At 37.4% G+C, this 20,958-nt stretch overlaps 1 protein-coding gene across 6 annotated transcripts in view; it reads left to right on the top strand.

The window, feature by feature from the left end:
- PLCB1 (phospholipase C beta 1) overlaps positions 1-20,958 on the top strand; it is an 849,858-nt gene that overhangs the window by 677,639 nt on the left and 151,261 nt on the right. For all 6 annotated transcript variants that reach the window (XM_025264704.3, XM_025264705.3, XM_044928314.2 and 3 more), the window contains exons 17-23: positions 919-1,003; positions 2,778-2,902; positions 8,178-8,332; positions 13,478-13,642; positions 15,330-15,429; positions 16,225-16,329; positions 17,341-17,450. In XM_025264704.3, coding sequence (XP_025120489.1) covers positions 919-1,003; positions 2,778-2,902; positions 8,178-8,332; positions 13,478-13,642; positions 15,330-15,429; positions 16,225-16,329; positions 17,341-17,450 — 845 coding nt within the window. The remainder of the gene's footprint in view (positions 1-918; positions 1,004-2,777; positions 2,903-8,177; positions 8,333-13,477; positions 13,643-15,329; positions 15,430-16,224; positions 16,330-17,340; positions 17,451-20,958) is intronic.

Genomic DNA, 20,958 nt, shown 5'->3' with positions numbered 1-20,958 from the left:
CATATGAAAGTAGAATTTTGATTGACCAAGAGAAGCAAGCGTTTCCTTTAGAGTTGACTAAATTGGGGAAGGTGAAGAGGTGGATAAAGGAGGAATGCGGGAATGACTGGGAAGAAAAATGAGGCTTTAATTCTGGAAAATGGGCATCAAAGAGGGAACAATGCGTGACGGTAACTTGGTTTAAATCACTGAGCTCCAAGTGACATGTCTTTATATGTAGCAGTGTGATTTCTAGTTGGAAAGAGGTCAGAGAAGCTGTTTGGCTCTTTGCCTTTCTAAACTAAGATAACTTCTTTTGGTTTCTCTCACTCTAATTGGAAGCTTGACTTTCGCTTTCAAGATGTTGCTCCGTGTCCAAGAATATTGAGACCTTCTAGGATATTCACCTCTGTGGCCCCTGACATGTAATCTGAAAATGAGGCCATCCAACTGGAAAATGTTCAAGGATCCTTCTGCTTTAAAATAACAAAATTCTAAGGTCACATTAGTTCTTTCAACCAAAAGGGTACCTACAAGCTTGAGGTGATGACAATGTGGGTATAGTCAAGTGCTGACATCTGGCAGGAATGTACATGTGGTTGTGGTCTGTACTGTTAATTCTCAGTGATGGCTTCAAGAAACCAATCTAAATGGATTTAGAACAAAAGGTCCTCTTTTGACAGATCAGCTTGCCTGGCCACACTCTCCACATCTAAAATTCATCTTCTAACACTGAGGCCACTGTGTCCCTAACTTGCACAACACTTAACCAGGTAGCAAATATTAGAAGACACAACTAAGACTGAAAATTAAAATTAAATATAAAAGTTATTTGAGGGTCTTTGCCCTCAGTTTCATGGGACATTTGCCTACTTCTAATATGCTATTATTTATAACACTGAATTTTATTTCTCACTTTTTTTGCTGTCGTTAACACAGAAAGAAATAGAAGCTTCGAGATGTCTTCCTTTGTGGAAACCAAAGGTCTTGAGCAACTTACAAAGTCTCCGGTGGAATTTGTAGAGTATCCTTGGACGTGTGCTGAATTGACATTAATGAAGTCTTGTGCTATTGGTTTAATTTTTGTCTTTTATAAGGAAAAGCTTCATGAAATGGCTAAAGTCTGTCACTTGGGAGTGATAAATAGTTTCAGGTTTCATATGCAGTGGTGAGAAGGATAGTCTGGCCCGTGGGAGAGAACTGGCCTTGGAGTAAAGGACAATTTCAAGGTTACCTTCACACTATCAAGCTCTTTATCCCTTGGCAATTCCAAGTTTTCTCACCTGTAAACAGAAATGATGATACCAGCTTTGTGGCTTGCTGTTTGGGTTAGGGATCACATATGTAAAATGTGTGTGTGTACTTTATACATACATAAAATATGATGTGCGTAAAGAATATTATATAGATAATAGAGATACCTTTCTGGTGTCCCACATGCTTGCATGTAATAGACGTCCAATTGGAAAATACTTGGGATGATGAGAATATAAATATATATTACTAATAATATATAATATATATAATAAATATATATTACTAATAACAGCTTTGTTGAGACTCCTGATGACAATTTTTAAATTTCATTCCTGAATTAAAATAAAATGGCATAAACATTAGAATTTTTTCATAAAATTAATATTAAATGTCCTAGTTATATAAAAGAAAAAATATCATCTTTAAAGTTCATTAACAATAGGACAGGAAACAGATGTAAACTCCATAAACAAAGTGACAATAGACATAATCATTAGTAATCAATAAGTACCAACTACATGGTAGACCTCTGTTATGTCTTAATGTAATCCTCACAACAGCCCTATGATGTAGGAATCATATATCTTTTATAGATGAAGAAATTGAGGCACAGAAAAGGGAAATAACTTGTCCTGGATCGTACAGCTAACAAGTTTCAGAATTAAATTTCAAACCCTCTTTGGCCTAAGTCCCCTGTCAAGCCCAGAACCTGAGCTAACCTCTGCCAAACTTGGTAATGTGTGCGTGTGCGCGCTCAGTTGCTCAGGCGTGTCTGACTCTTTGCAACCCCATGGACTGTAGCCTGTCAGATTCCTCTGTCCATGGGATTTTCCAGGCAAGAATACTGGAGCAGGTTGCATTTCCAGGTTGATCTCCCCAACCCAGGGACCTAGCCTGTGTTTCTTGCATTTCCTGCATTGGCAGGAACAGTCTTTAAAGCTTGGTAATAGCAATAGTTAATTGTGTTTTAAAGACATAGCATCATTCATTAACTAAAAAGTTCTCAGGATGGAAAATTGATGATGGTAGGAATCAAAATATGAGTCAAAATCTTCTGTGCTATATTAACCTTGTTATCAGTCATAAAGAGTACCATAGTTTTGGCAAAGAGCATTTCCTGAGAAGGTTAAGAAAATGAGCAGAGAGCATTTCAAAAATAGCTGTACAGTTCATGTTATCTGCTTCTGCCAAGCACAATATCATCCTGTCCCATGATTTGCTACATTTGGATTTCCTTTTATGTCCTTAATCACTAAGCCGTCCTTAATAATCTCCAAAAAATTGCATTGACTCAACCATTTTTGCTGCTTCATTAGTTTTTACCCACAAGGCTCTGCAAAGATGACGCTCCATTTGTATTATAAAAGCACATTTATTCTGTTTGTTCAGAAAGCTTTTTACGTATTTCACTCACTAGTTCAATGAGATCATCCATCTTTAATTCATTTCCCCCTCAGAGAAAGATGGGAAGCAGCTTCTCAGTTAGTATTATTGGCTAATTCTATTTGTAATTGTATTCACTACTTAACATGATGGCCCAGATATAACAAAATGCAGCTTAGCAGGATATATCCAAAGGGAACACGCGTGGATTCATCTAACTATATGCCTCAGCTCTTCTGGAATGCAGGCTGCCAAATGGTTGCCCTTAATTTCCAAACAGTGGGTAAGTCTCACAGTTAGTATTCATTTCCATCCTATAAAAGCCACATTTCCAAGTGCCTGAAAATCATCCCAAGGAGGAGAAAGACTGCCAGACTGGATTGAAAAAAACAAACAAAACACATTTTCATAAAGAAAATATCATTACAAAAAATGCAAATTTTGAATATTGAGGAATTATCTCTGATAGTTTATAGATGTCTTTATTTAGATTTGTTTTACTTATTTTCAAACAAATGTTTACACTTTTAAAACTAATACAAAAAAAACAACAAAAATACAAAAAAAATAAATAAAAAAATAAAAGTAATACACATTTATTCTAAAAAATATTATAAATTCAAAATAAGTATAAAGAAAATAATAAAACTTCCAAGAATGTTACCACTCAGAGATTCTCTCAACATTGTTAACTTCTGGCTTTGTGATCTGTAAGTTTTTTGGCTATGCATATACATGCTTTTTCACTTAATACCTTGTTAAAATATATATCTTCATATATATTTATTATATGGAAACATGAATTTTAATGGCTGTATATTAAGTACATCTCAGAATTAACTAAAGCACATTTCCTATCACTGAACTTTAGGACATTTTTTTTCTGCTATAAATAATGCCCTGAGAACAGGCTGAAATATAAATTGTCAAGTTTATCTCTTAATGTTCTTTTGGAAAAGTTCCTAAAATAGAATTAAGTGAAAGTTTTAAGAGCCTTTGTACAATGCCAAATTGTACATCAAAAATGTGGCACGAGATTTCTTCTCAATCAGCAGTGTATGGTATGTTTTTCCCTCACATTTGTGTTCTTGGTTAAGTATTATTATTATTAAATAATAGTAATAATTCAGACAAATATCTCCTTGTTCTTTTTCATTTCATTTCTTTGAGTGTTGAAGTTGAACATTATAAGTTTGCGCTCTTATTTTTGTTGTTGTTAAGTCACTAAGTCTGCAACCCTTTGCAACCCCATGAACTGCAGTACCCCAGGCTGTCCTCCACTCTCCTCACTGTCCACTGTCCTCCGTTATCTCCCGGAGTTTGCTCAAATTCATGTTTGTCCTACACAATCTCCTGGAGTTTGCTCAAATTCAAATTCATCATAGTCAGTGATGCTACCTAACCATCTCCTCCTCTGCTCCCCTTCTCCTTTTGCCTTCAGTCTTCCCCAGCATCAGGGTCTTTTGCATTGAGTCAGCTCCTCCATCAGGTGGCCAAAGTATTAGAGCTTCAGCTTCAGCATCAGTCCTTCCAATGAATATTCAGGACTGATTTCCTTTAGGACTGACTGGTTTGATGTCCTTGCAGTCCAAAGGACTCTCAGTTCTTTGGCCCTCAGCCGTCTTTATGGTCCAACTCTCACATCCATACATGACTACTGGAAAAACCATAACTTTGACTATAGGACATTTGTCAGCAAAGTACTGTCTCTGCTTTTTAATAATGCTGTCTAGGTTTGTCATAGTTTTCCTTCAAAGGAGCAAGCATCTTTTAATTTCATGGCTGCAGTCACCATCTGTAGTGATTTTGGAGCCCAAGAAAAGCAAATATGTCACTGCTTCCACTTTTTCCCCTTCTATTTGCCATGAAGTGATGGGACTAGATGCCATGATCTTAGTTTTTGAATGCTTAGCTTCAAGCCTGCCTTTTCAGTCTTCTCTTTCACTTTCATCAAGAAGCTCTTTAGGTCCTCTTCACTTTTTGGCAGTAGAGTGGTATCGCTTGCATATCTGAGGCTGTTGATATTTCTCCCAGCAATTCTGACTCCAGCTTGTGATTCATCCAGCCTGACATTCCACATGATGTACTCTGCATATACTTTAAATAAGCAGGATGACAATATACAGCTTTATCGTACTTCTTTCCCAAATTTGAACCAGGGAGTTTCCATGACAGATTCTAACTGTTGCTTCTTGACCTACATACAGGTTTCTAAAGAGATAAGATAGTCTGGTATTGCCATCTTTTTAAGAATTTTCCAGTTTGCCGTGATCCACACAGTCTAAGGCTTCAGCATAGTCATTGAAGCAGAAGTAGGTGTTCTTCTGGAATTCTCTTGTTTTCTCTATGATCCATTGAATGTTGACACTTTGATCTCTGGTTCCTCTGCCTTTTCTAAACCCAGCTGGTACATCTGAAAGTTCTCAGTTCACATACCACTGAAGCCTAGCTTGAAGGATTTTGAGCATAAACAGACTAACATGTGAAATGAGCATAGTAGTACAGTAGTTTGAACATTCTTTGGCATTGCCCTTCTTTGGGATTGGAATGAAAACTGACCTTTTCTAGTCCTCTGGCCACTGCTTAGTTTTCCATATTTGTTGACATATTGAGTGCAGCACTTTAACAGCATCCTCTTTTAGGATTTGAAACAACTTACCTGGGATGCCATTACCACCACTAGCTTTGTTCATAGTAGTGCTTCCTAAGGCCCACTTGACTTCACACTCTTGTATGTCTGGCTCTAGGTGAGTGATCACACCATCGTGGTTTTCCAGATCATTAAGACCTGTTTTCTATAGTTCTGTGTATTCTTGCCACTTCTTCTTAATCACTTCTGCTTTTCTTAGGTCCTTACCATTTCTGTCCTTTATTGTGCCCATCCTTGCATGAAATATTCCCTTGATATTTCCAGTTTTCTTGAAGAGATCTCTAGTCTTCCTTATTCTATTGTTTTCCTCTGTTTCTTTGCATACTTCATTTAAGAAGGCCTTCTTATCTCTCCTTGCCATTGTCTGGAACTCTCCTTTCGTTGGGTATATCTTTCCCTTTCTCCTTTATCTTTTGCTTCAGTTCTTTCCTCAGCTGTTTATAAAGCCTGCTGAAAACCACTTTGCCTTCTTGCATTTCTTTTTCTTTGGGATGGTTTTAGTCACTGCCTCCTGAATAGGGTTATGAACTACTGCCCTTAGTTCTTCAAGCACTCTGTCTACCAGATCTAATCCCAGATCTATTCATCCCCTCCACTGTATAACCATAAGGGATTTGATTTATGTCATACCTGAATGGCCTCATGGTTTTCCCTACACTTTTCAATTTAAGTCTGAATTTTGCAATAAGGAACTGATGATCTGAGCCACAGTCAGTTCCAGGTCTTGTTTTTGCTGACTGTCTAGAGCTTCTCCATCTTTGGCTGCAAAGTATACCATCAATCTGATTTCTGTATTGACCATCTGGTGATGTCCATGTGTAGAATCCTCTTGTGTTGTTGGAAGAGGGTGTTTGCTATGACCAGTGTATTCTCTTGGCAAAACTCTTTTAGCCTTTGCCCTTTTCCTTTTGTACTCTAAAGCCAAACTTGCCTCTTACTCCAGGTATCTCTTGACTTCCTACTTCTGCACTGCAATCCTCTATGATGGAATGATATGATTTTTATTTTTGCATTTGTGCTTTGATTCAGGACTGCTGTCAATTTTTCTGTTCATTTATAGCACTACTTTTAATATAAAAGTCATGTTGTCTTATTTTATGGGACAAATGAGATCGGATTGATTAATGTTTCGTTTTATGGAATCTTAGTTTACTCTCACAATCACAAGCTCCACATCTGAAAATCAATCCATGCTTACTCCTGTTTCTTTCATAGTTTCTTTTTCACATGTAATTTAACCCTTTCATCTACACAGATTTAATTTTCATGTATAATCTTGGTAAGAGATCAGTCTTTTATACTAGAGGTTGCCTTTGTCATTGTTAATTTGGGTCCATTTTTTCAATTTATAAGTCTTCTCCATTAATAAATTTTTCACCTTCCTGGAGCCGATAACCTTGTTATTACTATAATGTTTAATAATATGGTTTAATATATGGAAAAGGAAATTCTCCTTTTCTATTACCGTTCAGTGTTTCTTTGCCTTGGACTGACTGTTCTAAAATAATATTGACTAATAGTATTAAGAGTGGACACTTCATCTTGACGCTAATGAGAATTTCGCATCATGATGCCTATGGGTAGGTGTAGCTGTGACTTGAGACAGTCGTTTACACTAAAGGGACCTACCCGTGGCCTAAATGACAGCACCGGTTTCAGGAATCTATGTTGAGTATTATTAAATGTCTCCTTGGCATCTATCAGGATGATCATATGTTCATTTCCTCTTTGTGAGAAATGTGATGTTTTATTAATATATCTCCTAATACGTAAGTATCGTTTTGTTCCTGAGAAAAATTCTACTTGCTTATGTATTGTTTTTTTAGAAGATATGACTTGGCAATTAATTTTTAGGCTTTTGAAGTTAATTTTTTCAAGCATAATTTTGGTAGTTTATCCAATTTTGGTATCACAGTCATAATAACTTACAAAATGATAAATAAAAATTCACTTACTTTTCCATTACATGAAACTTTGAAATAATTCTACTATCAAATTCTTTTTTGTCCGTCTAAATAGAGATGAGTTGTAACTCAGACAATCTGGAACAAATTGATAGCTTCTCAAATTCATTATGACGTTAAAGCTTGTTTGTTTAGCTCTAGCAATTGCAAATAATGTAGACATTTATTTCATACATTGATCAAGTCTTAGCAAACTTTGACCAGGAATCTTTGTCCATTAGAAACAAGTCAAGGAGTGATTAGATATTGGTAGTAAGTAATCAAATAAAAAAAAAATTAAAAGAAAATTTTTTTCCTATAAATTAAAAAAAGAATTATAGTATCTACTGTTGGTTAAGTATGAAGAAGTCCATCCTCAAAAACATGGATTGGAGATTTAAACTTTCTGAAGGGCATCTTAGTAAGAATTATCAAAAGGCTTTTGCAATAGACATATTTTCTGACCTAGAAAATTCACTCCTAAAAGCATCATTAATGATGTCTTCAAAGATTTCAAAGATTTCACCACAACAACGTGGTAAAATCAAAACATTATATGTAATGATAAAAATTTGGAAGAGACATAAATATGTCCAGAGTGGGGCCTGGTATAATCTGTGTATTCAGGTATATCTATCCAAAAATATTTTATACAGTTGTTAAAATTAAAGCAAATGAATATTTAATGAAATGGACATACTGCATATAATTTATATATTCAAATATATGAATATGTTTTAAATAGAAAAACAAAATATACACCAATCTGTGTGGAGATGACAGCTTGGTTTTTTTTTCTTGTCTGTTTCCTAAGTTTTTTTTTTTTTTTTTTTTTTTTTTCTAAGTTTCTATAATGATAAGTCTTTCTTCTTAAAGAGGAAGCAGAAGTGTATTGTAATACAATCTTATGTTCTTGCTCCAGGTGTAAATACAGTCCCAGTAAGGTTTGTGTCTTTTATTCACAGACCTGGCTATGCAGATAAACATGGGGATGTATGAATACAATGGGAAGAGTGGCTACAGGCTGAAGCCGGAGTTCATGAGGAGACCTGACAAGCACTTTGATCCATTCACAGAAGGCATCGTGGACGGCATAGTGGCCAACACTTTATCTGTTAAGGTATGTTCACCCCATCACACAACTGTACCCAGCAAAAGTCTTCAACCACACCTATTTTGTGTAAAGTAATTTAGTCATTAAGCGTTTACTTCCCAATAAAGTTTCAGAAAGTTCATATTAAAAGTTTTAATATTAAAAGTTATATTCATATTAAAAGTTTTCATTCACATTAAAAGTTTTCATATTCATATTAAAAATTATTTAAAAGTTTTCAAAAGCTATATGCACAAGATGCCCCACTTTTTAATGGGCTAAAAATTAGATCCAAAATCAGTGAAGCAAGTTGCTGAGATTCACCTAAAGAAAGGCTAGTCCTTTCTTTAGGTGCAAAGATCCTACAGAGAAATGTACCACAAAAACTGTGTGTATGTGTGTGTGTGTGTGTGTATGTGCTTAGTTACTCAGTCGTGTCCACCTCTTTGCAAACCCATGGACTGTAGGCTGCCAGGCTCCTCTGTCTATGGGTTTCTCCAGGCAAGAATATGGAGAGGGGATTCCCTTCTCCAAGGGATCTTCCCGACCCAGGGATCAAACCCAGATCTCCTGCATTACAGCTGGATTTTTTACTGTCTGAGCCACCAGGAAAGCCAAAACCACAAAAATCAGTGACTCATATTGGAGAAATGTGGTCTTGCCTCCCACTGTTAGTTTTAGGAAAATTAGCCACTGAGCAAAATTAGAGAAAATAAAGGTATTCTCTAAATAAATTATTAAATATTGAATAAAAGTCCTCCAGTTACCATAGCATGGCTTTTGAAAATCTATCAGAGTATTCAGGAATTTATAACACATAGTGAGTAATGATATTAAGGGCTTCCCTGGTGGCTTAAATACAAGAATCATATCATTAAACATACATCTGACCCTCAAAAAATTAATTGCAAATGATTTCTGCAGTCTTTGAAATTGATTTTACAGGAGATGCAAGGTATTTTTTAGCTGTGAGAAAATATTTTTAATACTATAAATGGGAAATCATTTTTATAAAAACCTTTTTACATGAAAACCCTATAAGCCATTGGTTGTTGCAGCTAAGTTTCATTTACTTTTTAAAAGTTCCATTTCTTTTCTGTTTAACTGGATAATTGCAGCACTAAGAAACCTTTTTAATAAAGCATAAATGCAATTTTCCAATTGACCCTAAACCAAAAGCATATAAAAAACTGTGTTAAAAAAGTACTCTATATAGTCCACGAGGTCGCAAAGAGATATGACTTAGTGACTGAACAATAACAATAACAATTTCACTAATTTATATCTATTCTAAGCTTGTTGAACCCTTTTTTACTTTAAAATTTATGTCATTTACACCAGAGATTAAAAATAAAGTTGCACTGGAGTGTTTCTCAATGATATCATTTGAAATTATTTCACCCCATATATCTGCCAAGTGGAGCTGGCAGAATTAGAGCTTCAAGATTATATTTAGTTTAGGAAATTGTTTTCAGCAAAGGATGTTTAATTCCTGTCAAGTTTGATTAAGATAAACTCAAACATCACTCGCGGATAAAATGCTGTTGTAGAATTTTTGTTAACTGTAGTTGTAGTCAGGTCAAACTGATAGTGATATTTTATCAAAATAATCTTTTGTCCTTGTTTGACCATTCATCTCGTTTTATATATTTGCTTTGTTGTTTATTCTTTCTTGAAAATTCTACCATGACAGTGTAAGTGATTATAAATAAACACAAAGAGAAACTGGGGAAAACAGTTGAGTCCCAGACAGGTGTACACTGCTGCCCGAGTCCAGAGTGGAGACACTGCTCTGGAGATGTCAGTGTCCTCTGAATGGACAGGCCATAATGCCTCAGAGACCCCGCAGCAGAATCCTGCCTTCACCATGATGGCTGGAGCCAAAATGCAGCTCACATCCACCCAGTACTGCCTTTGTTTTGATCCCCTGACATAGACTTTATAATGCCAGAGTGGACCTCTGAGCTCTGGTGGTGTTCCATGATCCTATTTTACTTATGAGAACATTGAGGCTCAGTGTTATTCATTTAGTTAAGAAGTCTATTTTAATCAAAATCTTAAGCATATTGTCACTTCCCTGGGGGTCCAGTGGTTAAGATTCCACACTGCCAATGCAGGGGGCGCAGGTTCAATCACTGGGTGGGGAACTAAGATCCACATGCTGAGCAGATAAAGATAAAAAAAGGAAAAGAAAAAATTTAAAACTCATTTAAAAAAATCTTAAGCACACACCATCTTTGATGCATCTGAATTCCCAGCATGACTCATTTAACTTGGAAGTTTCAAACATACTATAAAATGTCTGCTACGTTGTTCTCATGTAGAACCTCAAAGGAAACAAAGAGATTGTTCCTTGCAGGTCTCATGCACTCAGGCACAGAGAATATTCAGGAGAAATGCATTTTCCCAGGGTAAATGCATTCCCAGGGTAAACAGCCTCCTCCTCATAACTTTCTAACTTGTGTGGCATCTCTAACCACGTCAGCATGCAGCTGCCGTTGGCCTCCCCAGTCACCATGGCCATCCCCAGGCCGCCATTGTGTCCATTTCCAGCCCAGCCATCATCTTGGTGATTCTGTCTCCTTTCACCGACTGGAGCTCAGAAAGTGAAGCTTTGTCAATCAGATAACACAGATCACTGAGTCCGTTCCACCAACACTTGCTTTCCACATTTCCCTCTCTGTTGTTAAAGCAGAAGGACATCGTGTCTGTCTCCATTAACTTGATAACATTCGAGAACCCCTCAGATTCTGAAAATTATGAGCGTGTAGTTTTAAAACCTCATTTAATTCCACAATATTCATTAGCTTTATAGCTAGGCAAAGGATACCACAATCATGTGGATGGTTAACCAGTGCAGTTAGGAGTGATGATAAACTGAGTTTAATAGTTTAAAGTTGGTATTTGTTTTTAGTACTTTTATCATTATTTTGGCTTTTTATTAAAGTGTAACAATCTTCAGAATTGGAGTAGCATGGTATTATAACTACTCTGTCAAATTGAATTTTATGAACAAGAAGATTTTTTTAATCCTAGACTTTCTACTATGCTATGTGTTAAATTTGTACTCTTTTTTTTTCTTTTTTTTTAATTTATTTTATTTTATTTTTTAACTTTACAATATTGTATTGGTTTTGCCATATATCAACATGCATCCGCCACAGATATACATGTGTTCCCCATCCTGAACCCTCCTCCCTCCCCATACCATCCCTCTGGGTCGTCCCAGTGCACCAGCCCCAAGCATCCAGTATCGTGCATCGAACCTGGACTGGCGACTCGTTTCATATATGATATTATACATGTTTCAATGCCATTCTCCCAAGTCATCCCACCCTCTCCCTCTCCCACAGAGTCCAAAAGACTGTTCTATACATCAGTGTCTCTTTTGCTGTCTCGTATACAGGGTTATTGTTACCATCTTTCTAAATTCCATATATATGCGTTAGTATACTGTATTGGTATTTTTCTTTCTGGCTTACTTCACTCTGTATAATAGGCTCCAGTTTCATCCACCTCATTAGAACTGATTCAAATGTATTCTTTTTAATGGCTGAGTAAATATGTTTAAAATTTAAAAATATTTAAACTGGTTTAAAGTTAGGTAGAAAACAACCAAGCAAATACAAAGCAGAGATTCTTTCTTGCTTTAGCTCTGAAATCAAAGAGTCTAATATTTATGGGAGATGATAAGTTGTACTCTTAAGCAACCTTTTAATTTCATCTACAATCATGGTTCAACATAAGTCCTTCCAATGAATATTCAGGACTGATTTCTTTTAGGATGGACTAGTTGGATCTTCTTGCAGTCCAAGGGACTCTCAAGAGTCTTCTCCAACACCACAGTCCAAAAGCATCAATTCTTCAGCACTCAGCTTTCTTTATAGTCCAACTCTCACAGCCATACACGACCACTGGAAAAACCATAGCCTTGACTAGACGGACTTTTGTTGGCAAAGTAATGTCTCTGCTTTTTAATGTGCTGTCTAGGTTGGTCATAACTTTCCTTCCAAGGAGTAAGCATCCTTTAATTTCATTTCATTTTCATTTTCATTTTCATTTTGGAGCCCCAAAAAATAAAGTCAGCCACTGTTTCCACTGTTTCCCCATCTATTTGCCACAAAGCGATGGGACTGGTTGCCATGATCTTAGTTTTCTGAATGCTGAGTTTTAAGACAAGTTTTTCACTCTCCTCTTTCACTTTCATCAAGAGGTTCTTTAGTTCTTCACTTTCTGCCATAAGGGTGGTGTCATCTGCATATCTGAGGTTATTGATATTTCTCCTGGCAATCTTGATTCCAGCTTGTGCTTCATCCAACCCAGCGTTTCTCATGATGTACTCTGCATATAAGTTAAATAAGCAGGGTGACAATATACAGCCTTGACGTACTCCTTTTTCCTATTTGGAACCAGTCTGTTGTTCTGTGTCCAGTTCTAACAGTTGCTTCCTGACCTGCATACAGATTTCTTAAGAGGCAGGTCAGGTGATCTAGACTGATGGTGAAGGACTGAGGTTGATGCTGAAACTCCAAAACTTTGGCCACCTAATGTGAAGAGCTGACTCATTTGAAAAGACCCTGATGCTGGGAAAGATTGAAGGCGGGAGGAGAAGGGGACAACAGAGGATGAAATGGTTGAATGGCATCACTGACTCAATGGACATGAGTTTGAGTAAACTCTGGGAGTTCTTGATGGACAGGGAGGCCTGGTGTGCTGCAGTTCATGGGGTCACAAAGAGTCAGACACGACTGAGCAACTGAACTGAACTGAACTGAATCATGCTAAAATGAGAATTTTTTTCTCTTATAAAGTTATTAAGTATTAGAAAAATCCTTATATTCAGTTGGCTCTAAAAATCAACTTTTAACTTTTAATAGATAGTATCTCTCAAATGTAAAAGCCATAATCTCATCAAACTTTTCATGCTTGTTCATGTATTTCACCCCTATACAACTTTGTCTTATTAATTAACCCCTAATCCTGGCATTATCATTATTCTTCTAACAATTCTTTAACCAGAAAAGAAATAATATTGTACTGTTGTTTATGTTTTACTTTGATTATGGCTCAACATTCATCATTAGCATTTGTCCCTCCCTGAAGTTTTCTCTTGTATAATTGTTATTCATTTTTTAAGAGTTTTTTTTTTTTTAATTTAAAAAAACTTTCTAGATTATTTCAGGTCAGTTTCTCTCTGATAAGAAAGTCGGGACTTATGTGGAAGTGGATATGTTTGGTTTGCCTGTGGACACAAGGAGGAAGGCATTTAAGACCAAAACATCACAAGGAAACGCTGTAAATCCCATCTGGGAAGAAGAACCCATTGTATTCAAAAAGGTTGGTCTTGTGTCCTTCACGTCAGATGTTAATGCATCTTCTAGGTGTTTTATGACTTACCTGGTGGCTCAGAGAGTAAAGCATCTGCCTACAATGCAGGAGACCTGGGTTCAGTCCCTGGGTCAAGAAGATCTCCTGGAGAAGGAAATGACAACCCACTCCAGTATTCTTGCCTGGAGAATCCCATGGACAGAGGAGTCCATGGAGTCGCAAAGAGTCATTTCAGGTGTTCTATACAGCAGCAACATACTGGAAAAAATATGAAATGAGGAATTACTTATTGTTTCATTTGGGAAGTTACACATTAATAATATAATAGCATTTTCAAAACTATCTTGAAAACCTCAAGATTTCTGTGAATTGCTTGTTTGGATTTTTCATAATTGTGAATCAATTAATTCTAGGATACCTCATTTGGAAGACCAGAATAACATGTAATTTTAACTCATAGCCTCTCATAATACAAGTGATAAATGATATATCTTCACTATAATTCGAATGAAGTAGAGTGGTAAATAGGGAGTAATACGGTAGCCAAGATAAAGGAAGTCCGTGCTTCCTTTAAAAAGCATAGCAATTAAACTCCTGGAATCTCCAACCACTGGCATTGGTCTTTGTAACTTGTCTGGATTCTATCTGATAGAGTTACCTTTTACATTCAACTTGTCTTTCCCTCTGCTTTCACCAAAAAACAGATCTTTTTCACACATGGTTTAAACAAAAAGGAAGATATTAAGTGCAGTAGAAAGTAGAGTGCACTCTTTATCACTTTGCTTTTATCTGGCCAAAATATCTACAAAGGCAGTCTTCTGCAAAGAGGGTATCCTATCTGTGGTAAAGATCTCTGCACTCCAGCTTTTTTTTTTATGTTAATTGGATTTAGTAATACTGTCTACATCATAGCATTCTTATATGAGTATTTTCTAAATATACTGAAAACATTTAGAAAATATCTAACCCATTGAAAGTAGTCAATAAATGTTAGTTTTCTTATGTTCCAAAGAAATACATATCTAAGGTATAATTGGCTTCATGGTCTTGACGTGTTGATATAGTATAGCTGCATATGTACTCCAGATGTTTTACACTGAGAGAAAAAAAAAAGTAAGCAATTTTTTTTTTTTAAGTCGCTCAGTTGTGTCTGACTCTTTGCAACCACATGGACTATAGCCTACTAGGCTCCTCCAGCCATGGGATTTTCCAGGCAAGAGTACTACTTATGGCTAATTTGGGAATTTACAAATAAATAAAGCAATCTCATTCTGAAAGCTATCCTTGAAAGCTACTTTATAATTTTTGCATTTGCTCCAAAGTACAAAGGTAGTTTGCTTTGAAAATATAATAGTGAATGCTCAAACTGTAATTAAACCATTAACTCACAGTATTTAAACCTAGAACTTTTGTCATTTCTGCCTTGAGAATGTTCATGTCAAAAGAAAATGGTCTGTTTGTTGAACAGATTCCTCATTTTGAAAAGGTGATAAAACACAGATGAAGCCATATCTCTGGTAATCCTTCTCTTTTTGAAAATCTAAATTATAGAGCAGTAACTTAACTTTTTATCAATTTGCTCAGCAGAAACTTCTACTTGGATTTGGAAAAGTAGGGCCTGTTTGAATATTACCTTTCTAATTCTTTCTGGGAGTCACTCCTTCTTGTAACCACATGTATTCTTAATGTCCTATAGGTGGTTCTTCCTTCGCTAGCCTGTCTGAGGATAGCAGTTTATGAAGAAGGAGGTAAATTTATTGGTCACCGAATCTTGCCAGTACAAGCAATTCGGCCAGGTATGGTTAGCATTGTGGGAAACTTTTTATCAAAGTTGTAAAGAAAATCAGCACTGCCTTAGAAGGTTATTAAAGAACAATGTAGGAAGCTATTTGTTGTTTTAGTGTTTCACTCTGTAAAAAGGATTATGAGATTATATATTTCATCTGGCAATATTATGTTTTTGTGATGCGCTATGACTACTAGGCCAGTCAACTCTTGCCAGATGTTATGTGTAACAAACTACCTGAAAATCAAAAGGCTTATAAAAGGTGTTTCATCTTCGTGCTCACAAGCGTGGAGTAGTAGGGCTTGGTGAGGTTTGGCTGTGAAGCTGTGCTTGAGGCTGTGGACTTCCCACGCCTGCTCACGCAGGGGCTCCAGGTGAAGAAGCAGTTGCACTCCCAGGCATCTCACGGCAGCCCAGTGGGATGCACGCTTGTATCTGCAAGTGCGTGTGAAGCCTCTGCTTGTACACATCACTAACATCCCATTGTCCAAACAGGCTAACCCCCCAACCAAGAAATCATGTACAGGGCACAAATTTGGACTGATAATTCAATCTGTGACACATGGTTTCAAATTCTCTTGTGGGGAAAAACAGGGTTGGAAAGGGAGAAAAAAAATCAGAGTCAACATTATTTTCCTCTTTGATGAGAAAGATAATACCCTATCAGTCAAGAGCATATGATTAAAATGAGGTAGAAGTAAGCTGTTGGTCATCCAGAGTCATCTGAAATAAGTACTCCGATCGAATAGATGTTTCGCATTATAAGAAACCGTGATGCACGGTATCATGTCACCCCCCTCCCCAGGCTATCACTACATCTGTCTGAGGAACGAGAGGAACCAGCCTCTGATGCTGCCAGCGCTCTTTGTCTACATAGAGGTGAAGGACTATGTCCCAGACACATATGCAGGTAAACCACCTAACCCGGAAGGATAGCTCCATCTGGGGTCATCCATATTTTTGTGACTCAGTGGAAAGAAAACTGGATTAAACAAAGGCAAGAGAGTGTGACCTCAGAATCACCTTTATGTTTGTATGCATGTTTAGAAGTAAATTCATCAAACCCTTGTGAATAAATTTTAATTTAAATCTCAATAAATTATTGAGCATTTTTATCCATAGGTAATATTATTCTCATGAGTTCAGTACTTTCTACCCAATGCTACCTGATACTATACAGTCTATCTAGGTCTGTGCAGTGAATTTGCCTTCAGCCAGTTTTAGAATCCTGACCCTTTCTATGAGTGAAATCCTAAACTATAGAAACTAACTTACGATGATGTCAGCCTGGAATCATACATTTAAATGCTTGTGGTGCCAAGGTACCTGAGTGGAAGATCCTGGGAAGTGGTGGAGACTATGGTAGTCTTGGAGCAGGTGTCCAATCTGAAGACAGCAGCTCATAACTCATTCCAGCTAGACAGCATCATGTTCAAATGATACCCATATTGCCAAATCACTGGGTTGTTTCAACAGTCTGTAAAGCAGCCTTTTTATGGGAAATGTCTCCCCTGTGAAACACCAGTGTGGGAAACAGGACAAATTTGTGGGCCATGTCTGAATTGGATGAAATGCTCAAATAAAACTTAAAAATTTGGAGCACTGGCACATCCTGAGTTGGAGCTTGTCCAGTGTGACTCAGAGATGACCTTTGAGTTCTCTCTTCCTGAGGTTCAGCCAGTGGACTCTTGTCCATTTCCAAAGTGTTGGCTGGATAAGTAGATAGTTATATGGGTAGATGGAAAGATGGAAGATGGATGGTGAATCAGTAAATGGATGGACAAGTAGAGAGATGATGAACAAATACATGGATGGATGGGTGACTGGATGGATGGATGAAGGGATGGATGGATAGATTGATGCATGGTGGATAATCAGTATCTCCAGGACCATCAATCTAAAATGTCTCTTTCCTATTTAGATGTGATTGAAGCTTTGTCAAATCCAATCCGATATGTGAATCTGATGGAGCAGAGAGCTAAACAACTGGCTGCTTTAACACTGGAAGATGAAGAAGAAGTGAAGAAAGAGGTGAGAGGGTTGTTCTAGCCTTGTGCATGGTGTGAAGCATGATTTCCAAATCTTGTTGCTAGCTTTTCCTACATAACATCACCCTCAGGAAAGGAAAAGAGAACACTGGAAAACCACTTTGGTGGAGTTCAGCCTCATCTCCCAAAACATCTAGAAGATACCCTGAATTTTTCATATTTCATTCTCTTTTGGCATTCTGTGGCCACCACCAGCATCTTCTTTTGTGACCACATTAAACAGTAGACATCTTGCTGTTTCAGGGGAAATTTTCTAGATCATTTCATGTTGATTAAAGGTGAATAAAACATGTAGAAAAGAAGATGATCATTGCCGGGGTCCAGCCCCGGCTGATCCAGGGTATTCGAAGCGGGGACGGCGTCGGCGACCTATTTAATTATTTATTCATCAAAGATATAAAGAGTAATAGAATGAAGATAGCTCAGTAGGAAAATTCAGTGGAGAAAAGAGGCTGAGTAGCTTGGTTTACGCTGGAGACCAATAAAACTTCAAGACAAGAAGTTTGTACCACTTACGTAGGCCGCAGGCGTCCTTCCGTTCTCCCGAAGGAGAGGAGACACTGAGGCCTCCCCGGTCAGATCTTAGAAGCCCAGGCATAATTAGCAAGCATGGTGGGTTCCGCGCTCCAGATGGAGACTCAGCTGGAATTTGGGAGAGAGAGTGACATGGGGAGACCAAGTTTTGGTGAACAAGGCCCGCACTTTATTTTCCAAAGTAGTTTTTATACCTTAAGGTATGCATAGAGGATAATGGGGGAAGGGGTGGAGTCATGCAAGGACAGCAGTTCCTGGTTCTAATGTAAGCCAGGCTTTCAAACTTATCATATGCAAAAGTTCAGGTGATTGACATCATCTTCTGGCCCGGAGGCCTGTTAACATTTTAAGAAACTTATTTTTCTCTAAAGGTGATTATTCCAAAGTCAGGCACCAGCCTTCCAAAAAGCATTGGACAAAGCTGGATTTTACATTTCTATACACCCATTATATCAATCAATACACTGCCAAGGACACAGTAGGTAAGGAGTATGGAGACTTAGCAGCAAACATTGGCCCAACAAGTGAAAAACCCTTCACCAATACAATTTCTAATCAATCTTTTAACTACTCAAAGGAATCTGTGTTTAGGCAGTTTAGAACATCTCCTGCCTCTCACAGTTGGGAGGCTCTGAACAATCACATGTGGCCAGAAAAACCCATTCAGGCAGGCTAGAGGATTTCCAAAGGAGTTTGTAGGTTGAAACACTGTCACATCCAAGAATTATTAACTGGAGCTGTAAGCTAACTCTTTTTTCAGAGAGAGGTAGTGGGAGACAGCCCCCCATAAAGTCAGAGGTGTAGGTGAAAGCACAAAGCAGAAAGTAGGCAGACTCTGGTTTTGGGGGTAGATGCTCGAGAATTTCCAGGGGGACTCCTGAGGCTCGATCCCGCCTTTGCGTATGCCGAGCCTCCTTCCTCATGACCTTTGTCATGGGCGGAGTGCCTCACGCTGGCTCCCGGCAGTGATAGAATTCCAGTTGAGCTATTCCAGATCCTCACTCAATATGCAATATGCCGGCTCCTGGCAGATCATCAAGTCATTTGTTGTTTTCTTTTGTCTTTAAAGTACAGGGTTTTCAAAGTGCTTTTGTGATTTTTTACAGTACAAAAGTTACTTAACACAGTACCTGTTGTGTAGTATAGGTCACAAAGTGTCAACTATTATTACTGTATATTTATATATTATAATACATATTCCCAAAATAATTGGTGTGTTATTCTAAATTAGATGTCACAATGCAAAGAATAGGTAAGAAAGGGCCTAGAAATATTAGAAGTGAAGTTTAAAAATATGAAGCTTCCTCAAAATCCTGGTGAATTTGCCTTGTCATCTGATTGATTTAGTCATTAATCAACGAGTTGAATAAAATCTTTGATGTGTTTATTAAAAAAAAAATATGAAGTTTCCATGTAAGCTGAAATAGAATTTCATGATTATTGGGATGACATAAACATTACAAATAGTGATTAAAAACTAGCTATTTTCACACTTCATTTGAATATTCAGAGGATAGATTCAGGAAAACAGATGAAAAATTGGAGAAATATCAGTATAGGAAAAAACCTTGAAATTTGTTTGGGTGACTTTAATAGCAAGTCCACTCAAGTTGATATTATTAAATCAGCTTTTTCTTATTCCAAAAGAATAAAGAAACCTAGGCTTGTCATAGAAAAATTTTTAAATGGAAATGAGAAAAAAAATCCCAAATACATCACCTTTAATCCAAACACCCAAGCCACACAGAGATAACACTGTACATGTGTGCGTGCATGTGTGCTAAATCACTTCAGTCATGTCTGACTCTTTGTGACGCTATGGACTGTAGCCCTGCCAGGTTCCTCTGTCCATGAGATTCTCCAGACAAGATTACCGGAGTGGGTAGCCATGTCCTCCTCTTAGGGATCTTCCCGACCCGGGGATTGAACCCACGTCTCTGATGTCTCTTGCATTGGCAGGCGGCTCTTTACCACTAGTGGCACCTGGGACACCCAGCACTGTACATAAGGGGTATACATGCAGCTAGGCTTTTTATGCACAATTAGTACTTTTCATAAAACGGGATAATATTCACAATCTGTGTTTTAACCTTTTATTTTCACTTAATGCAAACAGTTCCATGTCATAAAATATTCTATGACATGACTTTTAATAACTTTGTAATCTTCTGTTACATAGCTGCACATTATCTTTCTAATCTCTATTATTGGATATTTTGAATACTTTAATATTTTAAATAGATCTTCAGTAAACACCATATAGGAGAAGGCAATGGCACCCCACTCCAGTACTCTTGCGTGGAAAATCCCATGGACGGAGGAGCCTGGTAGGCTGCAGTCCATGGGGTCACGAAGAGTCGGACACAACTGAGAGACTTCACTTTCACTTTTCACTTTCATGCATTGGAGAAGGAAATGGCAACCCACTCCAGTGTTCTTGCCTGGAGAATTCCAGGGACTGGGGAGCCTGGTGAGCTGCCATCTATGGGGTCGCACAGAGTCGGACATGACTGAAGCGACTTAGCAGCAGCAGCAGCAGCAGCAAACATCATATGTTTTTTAGCACATTTATGATTATTTCTTTGTTTTTTGTATAGAATTTTAGAAATTTGTGATCTAAGATGTTAATTGAACGTGAGAGAAAATGAAATGAAAAAAGAAAAATATGGTTTTCCCTGGTAGTCCAGTGGTTGAGAATCTGCCTTGCAATGCAGGGGACACAGGTTTTATCTGTAGTCAGAAAACTAAGATGCCACATGTCTGAGGAGCAATTAAGCCTGTGTGCCACAACTAGAGAGTCCATGCACGACAGTGAAAGATCTTGCATGTCACAGTGAAGATCCTGCATGTCAAATAAATAAATATTCTTTAAAAAAAGAAAAATATCTAATGTCAAAATAAAATTTTTCAGGCTCTTATTTACACTGCAAGCATCATATCCTATAGAACCAATAAAT

This window comes from Bubalus bubalis, chromosome 14, assembly GCF_019923935.1.
Source record: "Bubalus bubalis isolate 160015118507 breed Murrah chromosome 14, NDDB_SH_1, whole genome shotgun sequence".
NCBI classification, from domain to species: domain Eukaryota; kingdom Metazoa; phylum Chordata; class Mammalia; order Artiodactyla; family Bovidae; genus Bubalus; species Bubalus bubalis.
The sequence above is the reverse complement of the archived record's forward strand: the minus strand, read 5'-3'. Positions and strand labels throughout refer to the sequence as shown.